Source organism: Theropithecus gelada, chromosome 17 (assembly GCF_003255815.1).
Source record: "Theropithecus gelada isolate Dixy chromosome 17, Tgel_1.0, whole genome shotgun sequence".
In the NCBI taxonomy this organism is placed as follows: Eukaryota; Metazoa; Chordata; class Mammalia; order Primates; family Cercopithecidae; genus Theropithecus; species Theropithecus gelada.
In genome coordinates this window covers 14,409,963-14,425,155 of record NC_037685.1, presented here as the reverse complement: position 1 = coordinate 14,425,155, position 15,193 = coordinate 14,409,963, and the positions used below count along the sequence as shown (strand labels likewise).

The 15,193-nt window shown below is 36.3% G+C and overlaps 1 protein-coding gene across 3 annotated transcripts in view; it reads left to right on the top strand.

Annotated features, from left to right (window-relative positions):
• Window positions 1-13,055, top strand: part of TBC1D4 (TBC1 domain family member 4) — a 207,416-nt gene extending 194,361 nt beyond the window's left edge. For all 3 annotated transcript variants that reach the window (XM_025364716.1, XM_025364714.1, XM_025364713.1), the window contains 4 exons: window positions 2,713-2,872; window positions 5,447-5,616; window positions 8,590-8,766; window positions 10,705-13,055. In XM_025364716.1, the coding sequence (XP_025220501.1) occupies window positions 2,713-2,872; window positions 5,447-5,616; window positions 8,590-8,766; window positions 10,705-10,938 (741 nt within the window). In that variant the 3' untranslated portion in view covers window positions 10,939-13,055. The remainder of the gene's footprint in view (window positions 1-2,712; window positions 2,873-5,446; window positions 5,617-8,589; window positions 8,767-10,704) is intronic.
• Window positions 13,056-15,193: the final 2,138 nt, after the last annotated feature.

Here is a 15,193-nt window from a genome sequence, read left to right as displayed (position 1 = left end):
GATGAACTCTTACTCTATCACCCAGGCTGGAGTGCAATGGCGCAATCTCGGCTCACTGCAATCTCCGCCTCCCGGGTTCAAGCGATTCTCCTGCCTTAGCCCCCCAAGTAGCTGGGATTACAGGCATGTGCCACCACACCCTGCTAACTTTTTGGTATTTTTAGTAGAGATGGAGTTTCACCGTGTTGGGCAGGCTGGTCTCGAATTTCTGGACCTCAAGTGGTCCACCCGCCTTGGCCTCCCAAAGTGCTGGGATTACAGGCGTGAGCCACCGTGCCTGACCACCTGTATCTTCATATCAGCTAGGAATCAGATGCTCTTGTAAGGAATTCGATAATTCTGATTTTCAGAAACAGTTTGGTAGCTATTATTAGAATTTCAAAGATACAGGGAAGTACCTGTGAGGAGTGTTTGATCTGGATCCACAGATAAAAAGATATAGCTATCAGTTTAAAAATACAATGATATTTCAATTTACAAATTCTTCATCAATTTCACATTACAAAAATTCATGTAAATTGGATTTATACATTCATTTAATATGCCCTATAAGTACCAAGAAATATTTTATGTCTATAATTTTGAAAATGCAGACATTTAAAAATCTTTGGTGACAGCATTGCTGTAGGTCACAGTATTGGGGACCTTATTCTAGGAGAATAGATCCTTTTGCATTTGAAAGTGGAATATCACACTTTCTCACTTTCTAGAGCAGGAGGTACTGTTTTGGGTCTAGCCAATAGGATGTTTAGAAGTGTGCTTGAATGCCTCTTGCAGTGGGTTTGAACTCACTCCACAGGATTTCTGATTTCTTGCTTCTCTCTTGGTGACTTGGGTGCTCCAGGCTTCAGTTACCTTATCTGTAAAATGTGGGGGTTGAGGTCTGTTTCATCTTTAAATACCTGTATCTCATCACGTTAGTTTCTGCTGCTTTCTGTGTTAAGCATAAAGGCATCATATCTTTTCCACTGAAGTTTTTGGTCTCCACTTTTTTTCATCTTCTCTCTCCTAGCCTTATCTCTCTCTCTGCATCTTTCCTTCTCCAGTTCACCTCTTTAATCTGAAGGTTTGCCTTGGTATCTGTAAGGTGGAACTGAAGAATTATTTGTTCTTAGCAAATAGAATTTTGTCATTAAAGCTTTCTTTGAAGGAAGCCTGAATCGTGTTCTTATTTGCCCACATATCCCTTGATGGAAGAAACTCTCTTGACCCCCAGTTGAGAATGTACGATGGGGTAGGTGGGAAATAAGATTCTCTTAAAAAAATTAAATGTTGAAGTATTGCTTCTTTTTATAATCACAAGTGAATGAGAACAGTGAGCTTTTGATGATGTGCTTTCTTTTTATGCTGCTAATTAGACTTTTTTGATTTTTGTGCTTACCAAAATACTAATTCTTTTGTTGATAGGTGCTCAAAATTTCTGGTTTCTGTGATGCAAATGGTCTAAAGGAAATGTATGTTTTTTTTTTTCAACATGACTTTTTGAGATAATCTCATTTAAAAAAAGACTTTCTGTTTGACTCCAGCTAAGCTTCTTATTTTATAGCTATGACTGCCTCTGGCTCTTTAATTCCCTTTTATTTACAGTTTGTGTGGAAACTGAGTTTCCAAAGATATTTGTTGTAGAGAAGGATGGAACAATTTTTTGTATTTATGCATAGTTTTTGATTTTTTTCCAAAGGAGTCCGTTGATTTTTAGTTCTGTACTCTAGAAATAATTGTTGAATTCACAACATAATTGGTTATTTTTATGCATTGTCATAGAGCTATTTAAGAGTGATGTTTTAATAATTTCTTTTAGTGAAAGAAGTTCTACTAGATTTAATAAAACATTTTATACATTTTTACCCCAAAATATCAAGCCAATATAACTGATCAGGGAACCACCACTTATCTGTTAACTGTGTGGATAAAAGTTTAAATTAAAACACAATTCCCGAATTTCTTTGTTACTTACTCCTGCTTTTATCTGTAGTATCACAGATAGGAGTTTAGAAGTTTCTGTGTGCTGTTTTTCTGATGTTTTCTGAAATACCAGTAACCAACTCAGTAGCCAAATGAAATAATTTTTTCTTTTAGTTCTAGAAACATTCAGAAGCAACTGCACTTTTTGCCTTAATCCCGTTTGTCATGAAAAATATGCTGCTGGAATAACTTGAATATTAGAAATAAATCTCAAGCTTCTGGCCCTGTAACATTCTGAGCTTTAATTCTATCCTAGCAGTGCAGATTGTCTGGAGAGCCAGAACTCTCTCATAAATCACATGCTGGTCACAGTAAATAGAAGTAAGCTTCTGCTCTGAACATGGTAGATTCTTTAGAACGGAGGCTTTTCTGGAATTAGTCTGAAATTAGGAGGGATCTTCTATGAGGTTCGTGAGCCAGGACAGTTCTCATTAAATTCCAAAAGCAATACCTCCCTACAGAAGAAAAAATTCCATTTCTATATATATATGTGGTACTCAAACACACGTGACAGAGAAACTTGCTCAGTCTTCTTAGATAGACTTTCAGTAACTTGCTTTATGGCTTCAGTTAAGTGAACTTGGATTTTAGTATCAACTTTAAAATCACAAAAATGAAGTAATACTGCTTATACTTATATATGTGAATTTGTTGTTAAATATTAGAATAAAATTAAAATCAGTGTATTTGATGCACATGCAGATACATGCATAATATTTTATTTTTTCTTCTCCAAATTAACTTTAGATTCAAATGTACCAGCTGTCCAGGCTCCTTCATGACTATCACAGAGATCTCTACAATCACCTTGAAGAAAATGAAATCAGCCCCAGTCTTTACGCTGCCCCCTGGTTCCTCACATTGTTTGCCTCTCAATTTTCATTAGGATTTGTAGCCAGAGTTTTTGGTAAGAGATGCCTGTAATTAAATGAAACAGTATTATTTATTCCAAGGACTATACTTCTACTTCTAGCCATATAATGCCCCTATTGTTTTATCACGTGTTACACAGAATAGCAAATTGCTAATGGAATTTAATAAATGTGCCTGGCTCTATTCTGACAGTAACTTAAAACCATGTTTGTCTTACATAAAATTGAAATTAAAAAGGAAAGAAGAATTGGGCTTCTGTATTTGAGTAAGCTGTAATGGAGCTCTTATTTTCATTTGTACCTAAAAATCAGAGCGTATACTCCTAAAATCTGGACTAGGGACAGACTTTGTATAATTTTCCAGATTTTCATATACATCTTTCTACCCCCCATTGTATTCTTCATCTTGCATTCAGAACACAGAGAAACATGTTCTTAACTTGTATCAATGTTGTTTCTAATGGCATTTCTTAATCTGACTTTTTGTTGTTAACAGAATAACTTTACTTCCTGTTTCATTGCTCATGTGACTCTTCTTTCACACCAATGCAGTTATGGTGGGACAGTCTGTAAGACTAATGGCTCAGGGAAAACACTAAGTACAGTCAGTAGAGCCCAGGGCAAGTTACTGAGTAACTGCCTTGCTCTAATCACAGTGTTTGCCATTGGGAATAAAAAGAGAGTATAATATGGTTTATGTCCCCTTTGGAGGCCCTTATATCTATTCACAAGTCTTTATACTTGTCTAAGTCTGTTATTTGAAAAGCAAAAATTAAAACAACAACAACAACCAACTCTTCATCAGAGGTTTGTTCTAATGATGTGTAGGACCTCAGTTACCTTAAAAAGGATTCCCTTAATTTTTATGTTCTGATCATCTATTTAGCAGACATGGGCAAAGCAGTCAGTATTCACTCACAGCTGCACTTCTGTTAAATTGGAGCTGTTTGTCAAATTGTACTGGCGCAGTTGTAGGTCATTGTCAGTGTTTGAGAAAATGAAACAGCATGCAGTGAAGATATTAGGGAATATTACAAATAGTAAGGAAATATGTTGTTTGGAGAAATTTGTTTTGAGGATATATGTGTAATATGTATATGTACCAGATTACATATGATATATTTCTTATTGAGGACTGTGGTGGTTTAAAAGTTAAACACTGCATTAGTGTTACTACAATTTATAAAATGCAACAAAAGAGTAAAGTTAAAATGCGCTGAATCAAAAGTTCATCAGATTTCTCTTGTTTATTGAATATACACTATTGCTTTTCTACAGTGACATTTTCTCTGGAGCTTGGGTTCCTATTAATGGGTCTTCGGTAAATCCTTTTGTTTATATATGTTTTTCTTCCCAGAGAATAATCTATCATATCAAAATGATGTTTCAGGGCACCTCTCTTTGACTTACCTTTGGAAGCTTGAGGTCAAGAGTTCAAGAAACAAATGTCATCAGTATCAGTTTTTTGTTATGAGAATACAAATGATGCTGTTGGCTATACAACAGCTGTTCAACTCTCTTCTTTGAATTTATAAAAGAATAGAGCTGGCAGGAAATAGATGCATGAGCAAGAAGAACTGTTTGAAATAATGATTCTATGGAACCATCTTCATTAAAGACTCTCTGTTGTATATTATTCATTAAAGAATGACATAGATTGAGAGAAACTTTCATACAAAAGTACTAAGTACTTGATACTTTTCTTTCTTTCTTTTTTTATTTTTCTGAGACTGAGTCTTGCTCTATTGCCCAGGCTGGAGTACAGGGCACAATATCAGTTCACTGCAACCTCTGCCTCCTGGGTCCAAGCGATTCTCCTGCCTCAACCTCCCAAGTTGCTAAGACTACAGGCATGTGCCACCACACTCAGCTAATTGTTGTATTTTTCGTAGAGACAGGATTTCACCGTGTTGACCAGGCAGGTCTCGAACTGCTAGCCTCAAGCCATCTACCCGCCTCAGCCTTCCAAAGTGTTGGGATTACAGATGTGAGCCAACACGCCTGGCCTAGTACTCGATACTTTTCAAAATTATTGCCTGTTTGTATTTGTAGGGAAGCAGGGCTTAGAGTTAGGGTAGCTCTTATATTTCTCTCCGGATTGAGGTTGTATGTTTGCCATTTGTTTTAATTTTTCTTTTAAGGTTTTTTTTTTTTTTTTTTTTAATTTCCTGGTGTGGCATAGATTTAATTACATAGCTGGTTCATTTACTTTTTATTATGGTAATGAGAGTTTGAATAGTACTCATTGGTTATGTTAATTTGTTTTTGTATTCCTGTTGTGAAGAAAAATTTATCAGTTGAATAACTGTCCTTGAGGTTTACCTAGTCTCCATTAAATTTGGCATTAAAAATTACAAATAGTTCATGGACAGAGATACACATTTTGTCCTTTTTTACCCTGGCTTTATCTGAGATTCTTAAGAGGAATATTAAAACATCTGCTTATCTGTTTAGTTATATTACTTTTTTAAAAAAGCTGGATGCTTTTGACCAGTTTTCTTTTGCAAAACATATAAAACAAGTAAATAAAAACCTTTAGCAGAAATAGCATGCTTTTTACAAGAGTGGATGCATAATTTTGATCATGAAAATTGTATCTCTTCTTTTAGATATTATTTTTCTTCAGGGAACTGAAGTTATATTTAAGGTTGCACTCAGCCTACTGAGCAGCCAAGAGACACTTATAATGGAATGTGAGAGCTTTGAAAATATTGTTGAGTTTCTTAAAAGCACGCTACCTGATATGAATACCTCTGAAATGGAAAAAATTATTACCCAGGTATGATTTAAATGCTAATAGTATTATAGAGCAGTTTTCTCTACTGAATATTAAATGGTTTAGCATACAAATGTAGCTTTGCTTGACAGGTATTTTCATCACATACATTTTATTTAGAAAGGGGACTGTTGTGAAATTTCTACATTGTGACATTGTCTATCTGGCTCTGCACAGAAAATGTGGTTTAGTGCTACGTAATGAGTTTTTCAGGAATCCTTTCAATTTAAACCAATGCTAAAACTGAAGATAGAACTGACAGAGTCAGGAAGGCCTGAGAGTAAAATCAGATCGTCTTGCCTTTGTTATCTTGTTAATTATTTTGTAAAATACATGAAGAGGACATGTGGCAAGAGTACAGGCTTTGGAATTAGAAGGTATTGGGTTTGCATCTACTTCTAGCTCTTTAATTGGTTGTTTGGCTTGCACACATCAGCCTAATCGTCCAAACCCTAGTTGTCCAGAATGGTACAGTACTGGACAAGTTCTAGAATGGGATAATACTGATCTGAGAGGTTTTATGAAGCTTACATGAGGAGACTTGGTGTATCAGTCTTTGTCCCTCCAGGAAACATTCTCCCTCCAATGATTCAAATGAAGGAACTGTCTATAAAGGTGTGGGTAGGCCTAAGGGAATCCAACACAGATGTCCAGGTGCCCAGGAACTAGTAACATAGGGAAACTGTTCAAACCTCTGCTGCAGAGGGGCTAAGTGGAGGATGTAATAGTGTTACTAGGTCCAGGGAGAGCTGGAACTGTGGAGGAGGGTTCTGTGCTGGTTGTTGTGGTCTTGTTGAACTAGGCAGAGACGGATCAGGGAAGAAATACCCAACCCTTTTCTCCTGCCCCTCTTCATCTTGTGCTGGCATCTTCTGTTTGCCAAACTGAACCAGAAGCCAGCCAGAAAGTAAGTGTGGGGAATTGTCTGCCTGCCAGGGTACAATAGAATGGATGAGGGCAGAGAATGGATCTGAGAAGCAAACTGAGAGTAATCTGCACACCGTACGTGTAGTCCTTGACTCTTCATAGGAACCAGGTGAGTGGTAGCTATATATTGCTGCTGCTCAGATGCAGTGGACAAGCTTAAGAGCAGATTGATAGATTTGACAGTTAAGCTTTATGAGCATTGATAAAGTTTACCACTTTCCTGAAGGCACTTTTGATGGCAGAAAGACGATAGGGTTTAGAGAAAGGGAGTTTGGAACCTTGTTCTGGTGCCCAGCCATTTACTAGCTGTGTGCCTATGGGCAAGTTACAACCTGTCTGAGTCTCAACCTCTTCCTCTACAAAATAGGAATAACAAAAGTAGATTCTATTATAGTTTTGTATTATTTTAGGAGCAAATATAACCAATATGTTAAAGTATTTTGTACCCTGTAATTCATACTGTAATATGAACTCTTATTATATTAATACATATAAAATTTTATTTCCATTACATGGAATCTAAATCACAAATATCTATAAACAGTTTGTATTTGTTAAAATGCTCTGTAAGCTGAAAAGCATAGCTTTTATTTGTATAGTTACTGGTTTATTAATTTTTCAGAAATATCTTTCTTGACTGGAATCAGATATTATGCTTTTAGAGATTTGAAATCAGATATCACCTCCCTTCTAAAATTGATGAGGAAATTGCCTGGCGTTACAGATTACTATTAGGATTAATGGGTAGAATTTATAGGCAGGTAAATTTGAACTTGACATTGGGAGAATTTCCTAACAATTAGAGTTGATTACTGTGGAATGAAATGCTAATATTAAAGGAGACTTTGATGAACTTTATTTATGGACACTGGAAAAAAATGCAAATAATGCAGAAAATCACAAAGAAGGAAACAAAAGTAACTATAAATCTCAACATCTAGAGATAACCTTTGAAACTTTCTATTACATGTTTCTTTGCTTATATATACATATAAAAATGTATAAAGTTATACATAAATGAAATCATACTATATATACTATTGTGGAACCTGATTTATAATTAAAAATATATAGAGTATTAGATTTTTTCCAGTAACTATAAATCCATATTATCATTTTAATGGTTGTGTAATAATCCATTGTATCCATACCCACTAAGTAAGGAAAAGATGATGGTTATTTGGGGATAACCAGTTAGTCTAGAAGTTCTCTTATTAAAATTTGAATGTTTGAGTCTCTCTAGTAGTAAGTAGTAGAGTAAGTCAGATTTTTTGTGGTTTCTTTTCTCTTCTCAATGTTAGTATAGAGACCATTGCTTGAATAGCAGCTGTAGTCTCTCCTTCTCCCTAGGAAGTTTGGAGTAACTGTCCTCTAGCTTCAAAGCAAACGACCTTCCTATTTAGTGTTGATATGGGAGAGCAGTAGCAGCCCTAATTAAACCTTACAGCCCTGGACAGTGGTCACAGTGTGCAATTTTGAGGATTCTCTGTGCGGTACAATATGTAAATGACTCTTTAAGAGGCTTACAGGGAATAGCAAATGGATGAAAAATTTTTTTAAGATCTTTCTGCTCCATTGGCAAATAAATTAGAAATGCTTTTGGTTGCTTTATTACAGTAATACCCTATGCAATTTTGCTTACTAATCAGCAGAGATTATCTCTAACATAATAATTACTCAATAACTAATGTTGTTTATATAGTATACTACATTATGAATATCTTGGCTGCAAAATACACTTGGACATTAATTTATTCTAGTGACTTGGCTTCCCGAGAATGTTTCAATTGCATAGAAATAATCTATCTGTTCTATTTTTAAAGAAAAAATTTCTTCTTTCACAGAAAGAGCTGTCTGTTTTTATGTTGACAGTGTAAGCTATATCTAATTTATTCTTGTATTGACAGTTACACTTTTTTTCCTTTTTTATGCTTTAATGTTCTTCATTAATAAGTATTTGGAAATATACATGAAACATACCAAGATACACAAGCTGTATCTTGTTATACATACCAAAGGCTAGCCTAACCCATGATACTTTCATGGCAGGTTTTTGAGATGGATATTTCTAAGCAGTTGCATGCCTATGAGGTGGAATATCATGTGCTACAGGATGAGCTTCAGGAATCTTCATATGCCTGTGAGGATAGTGAACCTTTGGAGAAGCTGGAGAGGGCCAATAGCCAACTGAAAAGACAAAACATGGACCTCCTAGAAAAATTACAGGTAAAGAAATAAAGATTTGAGCAAAGAAGTACTTTAATGCCTCCTGCATGCACAGAACTACCTCAGGAATGGAAGGGATATGTGTGTGGAATGAACCATTGCTAAGCAAGAGCCCATGTATCAGACTGTCCAAATGCTCTGGGGCTACAAATGACATGTTAAATTTAACATTACTTGGAAAAAATGCACCCTCACAAAATAGCTAAATGGCAGTTCAAAGTGGAATCTGCTTCAATACCTGTTGCATGTTACAGATATTTGGTTAAGTTCACGGGAGGAAGAATTGAATGTAGGAAATTGATGAAGTTGTGAAGCACCTGGGCTTGAGCTGGAATCTGGAGGTTGGTGGAAGAAATGAGTGAGGAAGGTCTTTAAGTCAGGCTGGGTAGGAGGGTGGCATCAATAAGGAGGACATGGCAGAGCAGCAGAGTTAGGCTGATGTCAATTTCAGATAGATGTTGGGGAGAGTTAGGGTAAATATGATAGAGGCGGAATTGTAAGTGACTTTCAGTGTCAAGCCAAAGAACCTGACTTTAATCCTGTCGAGAGGGAAATCTCTCAAAGTTTTGGGGCCATGCTGTAGAAAGATCAATCTGGGAACCTTGATGAGGACAGATTGAGATGGGAGAGAAGGTAAGGAGGCCTGCTAGCAGTCACTTGTGAAAATCTATTGTGGATGATGAGAGTTGTCTAGACTAAAATGGAAATTGAAAAAGAGGGAGACATGTCTAGATAAATTGAATTACATGTAAATATTACATGTAATATTAATACATCATTCCTGCCATCAGGGAGTTCACAATTATTATTTGAGAATATAAAACACTATATATCTGTATCTAAGCACATACTTATACATGCAATAAGCAATTTATTATAATTCTGTATTTGCAACTTGTATATGTGTGCTGTGTAGTCATGCCCCGAGGGGAGGGGCTTGAGAATGATCATGGGAGGGAGGCTAGCAGGTGACCCTCCTGAAGTCTTCAGGGGAGATGACTTCAGGGGAGTTTCAGTGCCTAATGGCTGCTTGGTCTCCACTTACTCCTCCTCTCCATTTCCTCAACACTGCACCTGGCTACAGACTGGAAAACACTAAAACTCTGCTTCTATATGGTGAGTCCCCTGTCAAGACCAGTCAGGAGAGACAGGTTAGAAATGACGGGTCTCTAAAGTGGTTGCTTCCCAAGAATGGGGACACTAAACTTCCTTCACTTTGTCTTACATTGGCTCTGGCTCATAGAAAATTTAAATCTTTTTTCTATTCAAAAGAGGGCAACATAGTCTATTTTCATAAAGAAAAATAAATGGTTGGTATACTGTCCATTTTTAGTTGGATATTTCAATGGCGATTAATTGAGTATTTGCCCTTATTAGGGAAGGTGGGTTTGTACCTGTTTTATAATGATTCTTCTGAACTTATAGACTTTTTCACTGACAGTTCAGTGTAGTCATCATCAGTTACTCGACCACCCCTCACATCTGTAAAAACTGATGAAAGTCCAAGTGTATGTTTAGAGAACTCCGTATTTCAGTCAGGGAAGGAAAATCTCTTTTAGCACTGCAAGATAGTGTCAGGAATCTCCTGTTTCTCCTTCAGCCAGGCCAGATCCCTCCCGCTCACTCAGGGGAACACCAGTGAGTGCAGAACAAGTTCTGCTACTGTTGTTGAGGGGGTGATTTAGTATTGAATTATTAGTGTATTCAGTGAGAGATGACGACTCATGATAGTTCCATAGTTACATCTTTGTGAAACCTAATAAATCATCGTTTCATGTAGGTTTTCAGAGTATTTGTTTCACATAATATTTTAAATTCGAAGTAATTGGTTAATATGGGTAAGGACTGGCTCCTGCTATAATGAATCATGACTTTAGCAAGACATTTGATTGCAAATCAAATTTTTGATTTGGAGGATTTTTTTTCCCCCCAAAACAGATAGCTCATGCTAAAATCCAGGCCTTGGAATCAAACCTAGAAAATATTTTGACAAGAGAGACCAAAATGAAGTCTTTAATCCGGACCCTGGAACAAGAAAAAATGGCTTATCAAAAGACAGTGGAGCAAATCCGGAAGCTGCTGCCCGCGGATGCTCTAGCCAATTGTGAACTGTTGCTGAGAGACCTAAGCTGCAACCCTAACAACAAAGCCAAGATAGGAAGTAAGCCATAATTGAAGAGGCGTGGCCTCAGCAGGAAGTGCTCCTTAGAATACTACAGAGAGGAAAAGCCTGCATGCCGCTGGCCCAAGGCTGGACCCTGAAGCTGATGGAACCACCTAATACTGGTGCTGAGCCCCTAGTCACAGCAGGTGGACCTCGTGCTCATCAGAGCGTGCCAATCCTAAGCCATTGGACATATGTAGATTGGTTTTTGTTGTTGCTATGTACATATAAATATATATATAAAATGAACATAGTTCATGCTTTCAGATAAAATGAGTAGATGTATATTTAATTTTTTTAGTCAGAACTTCATGAAATCCACACCAAAGGAAAGGTAAACTGAAATTTCCCTTGGACATATGTGAAATCTTTTTGTCTTTATAGTGAAACAAAGCCAGAGCATCTTTGTATATTGCAATATACTTGAAAAAAATGAATGTATTTTTTTCTCCAAAGAACAGCATGTTTCACTCAATGGTGAAAAGGTGGAAACATTTATGTGACTTTATGTGTATCTGTCTTAATATCTACTGACATTGTCTATTTGAGGAAAGTGACTGAATACTAGTCATGCTCCTATGAGTTTTTTGGGAAGGTAGGGGCATTTCTCCCTGCCTGCTTTGTGCCAACTAGCGTGTTGCATCTACATGCATTGTGAGTCTGGTTAAGAATTACTATAAACATACATAAAGAGAAAGTAGGACATTGTGGCTGAGTGTACCCAGCTCAAGGTAAAGGAGAATATCGCTAATTTTTTAGCGAACTAGATCAGCATTATTACTCAAACTAAAAATATCACACCTGAAAAATGTAATTTAGGACCTAAAATGTCTAGATTAACTTTCTGCCTTTTTAATTTAAATAACTCATTCAGTTGTGAATGAATTCCTTTATTTGGTGCCACAGTCACCAAATGACAAGGATTTGCCATTTTCCCACCAAATTGTGAGTGCTCATAATTTAGGTCTCTCTACCTTAAATTCAGTATAAGGAAATGTAATTATGATTGGTTTTTTTCCAAAGATGACAAGCTGTGTTGAAATACATTTTTTCTTTTGACCAATTGACAGACTCTAATAAGCTTTAATAATTTTCCCCTTTTATGTGAAAAGTTTTGAGAACTATGAAATATTTAGGAACAAACTGTTAAAATCCATTGGAAGGGAAAAGTGGTACCAGTGGTACCAGCTCAACTAAAACCTGCAGTTCTGCATTTCAACTCTTCACTTCCTCAGTCTACAAATAGCTTATTAGAGGACATTCACGCATGCTGGGTATAGGCAAGGAAAGTAATTTTCAAAGTACATTTGCAATTCTCTTTTTCAGAGATGATTCTAGGATAGTGCCTCTGAAAGTTGATGCAGCATTTTTGCCTTTCCAAAAAGTATTTATCGTCACTGCTTTTTGCAGTACTTGTATTTTCACAGATGGATTATCTGGGGTAATTTTCTTCAAAGGGAGTTTGTTATACACAGTGAAAATTTATTATAGCGTAGAATAGTAACGCTCTAGAGGTTTCAGAAAGCTTTGATGAACAGATGACAAACATCCGAAACCCCCGTACACTGTTACCCAGTGTGAATATAATAACTTGTTATAGCTCAGTGTGCCCTTGAATCCAGACAGTTTCTTAAAAGACAATAAAATCTTGTTAGTAAAGTTAATGTAACTTCTAAGTTCTAGAAAATGCTGATTCTGTCTACCCCATTCAATTGGGGGCTACTAATTGATTTGTTGCTTGGTTTTCCCGAGAATTTCTCTATTTGTAGGAGGGGTTTTTTCTTTTTACTGTCTGTTGATGGAAAATTACTTTATGGGTGTGATGCACAGATGGTAGCCAAGGAATCTGTTGGGAAAGTTTGGAAAGAAACCTTTTCTTTCTGTTATTCAGTTTAAAGTAAACTTTATCCTGGATGTTTATAATCAACATTAAGAGTTATATTACAGTGTTCAGAGATTAAGCTGACTTGGATTCAATATTTTCTTTTGAAAATGAATTTTCTTTTTCATTTGTGATTTTTTAAAAATGTTGCACCAGTTATGCTTCATGCATTGTTACATCTTCATCAGGTTAATGTAATGTCTAGTTCCTTTGCAATAAATATATTACTGCAGCTTTCTTGACATATACTCTTTCTTTTCGGGAGAGAAGAAGCTCTTGGTTAGAGTCTTCTACTACAGGGGTCCCTGGGTACCTGTCCATGGCCTGTTATGAATGAGGCCACACAGCAGTGGTGGGCATGTGAGAAAGCATGACTGCCTGAGCTCCGACTCCTGTCAGATCAGCCATGACATTAGATTCTCATAGGAGCACAAACCCTATTGTGAACCTGTGCATGCAGGAGATCTACATTGTGTGTTCCTCAAGAGAATCAAATGTCTAATGATCTGTCACTGTCTCCCATCATCCCCATATGGGATCGTCTAGTTTCAGGAAAACAAGCGCAGGGTTCCCACTAATTCTACGTTATGGTGAGTATATAATAATAATAATAGAAATAAAGTGCACAATAAATGTGCTTGAATCATTTAGTCATCCTGAAACCATCCCCTGCCACCAGTCTGTGGAAAAATTTTCTTCTATGAAACCAGTCCCTGGTGTCAAAAAGGTTGAGGACTGCTGCTTTATAAGATCTGCATGGTAAAACCCCATCTCTAGTAAAAATACAAAAATTAGCCAGGCATGGTGGTGCGCATCTGTAATTTCAGCTACTCAGAAGAGTAGGAGAGGCATGTATTGTTACTTATAGGAGGCCAAAGAATCGTCTGAACCTGAGAGGCGGAGCTTGCAGTGAGCCATTGCGCCACTGCACTCTAACCTGGGCCACAGAATGAGACTCTACCTTAAAAAAAAAAAAAAAAAAAAAAAAGGATCTGCATGGTTTGGATTGTACCTACTTAAAATTGCTACACAAATAATTCTTCATAATAGAATCTGAGACAACAAAGATAATTCAAGAGACATTTATGTAAGTACATTGTTACCAGTTTTCAACTTACTTTCTCAATGGAGACTTTTGAAAGAAAATTATAAGCAACCACATTGACAGATTTGCATTCTATGCTTTTATTTTCCAGGCCCCCTCATAGATAGCAAGGGAGAGAAAGAGCCACAAGAAAATGCAAAATTTTTCAATTGGATGCAGATAATTAAGAATTAAGGACACTTACTGATGGATGTGATATGAATGTTTTTACATAAAATATATATCTCTTGAGTATTCTCATGTATATTTGTAATCCAATAAAAATACACTATATCTTCTTGCTAACTTTAGGACTAACACTTTTAACTATTTTTCACTTAATGTAGTAGTCAAGCATTTTGAGAATGAGGCACTGTAGTCTTAATATTACAGTCTCTTAATATCCATGTTGACTTTTGTTACTATGTCACCAATTCTTTTTTCACAGTACCAGATTAGGAATAAGAAATCTATCATCTGATGGCATGAAGTATTTAGTCCTTCTACCACAATGTGACACTCTCATTATATCACTCATTAGCTGTGATATAATGAGAAAAGCACTGGATTTAGAGTGAGAAGTTTTGAATCTATGTACTTTTATTTACTTTTATTTATTTATTTAAGATCCACCACTTTTATTTACTCATTCAACAAATAGTTTTTGTGAGCCTATTCCAGGCTAGCTGCCTGAAATTCAGGGGTGGAGAAGACATACTCCTTGTCCTCAAAGAATTTGCATAGCCAAACAAGACTAAGAAAAATAACAAATCTGGAGGCATCACATTACCTGACTTCAAACATAATACAAGGCTATAGTTACCAAAAAAGCATGGCACTGGTATAAAGATAGGCACATAGACAGTGGAACAGAATAGAGAACCCAGAATAAAGCCAAATACACAAACGAATCTTCCACAAAGCAAACAAAAACATAAAGTAGGAAAAGCACACCCGTTCAACAAATGGTGCTGGGACAACTGGCAAACCACATAGAAAAGGATGAACCTCATCTCTCAACTTTTACAAAAATCAAGATTTAAATCTAAGACCTGAAGTCATAAAAATTGTAGAAGATAACATTAGAAAAACTCTTCTAGACATTGGCTTAGGCAAAGACTTCATGATCAGAAACCCAAAAGCAAATGCAACAAAAACAAAGATGAATAGATGGGAATTAATTAAACTAAAAAGCTTCTGCACAGCAAAAGAAATAATCAGCAGAGTAAACAGACAATGCACAGAGTGGGAGAAAATGTTCACAATCTATACATCTGACAAAGGACTAATATCCAGA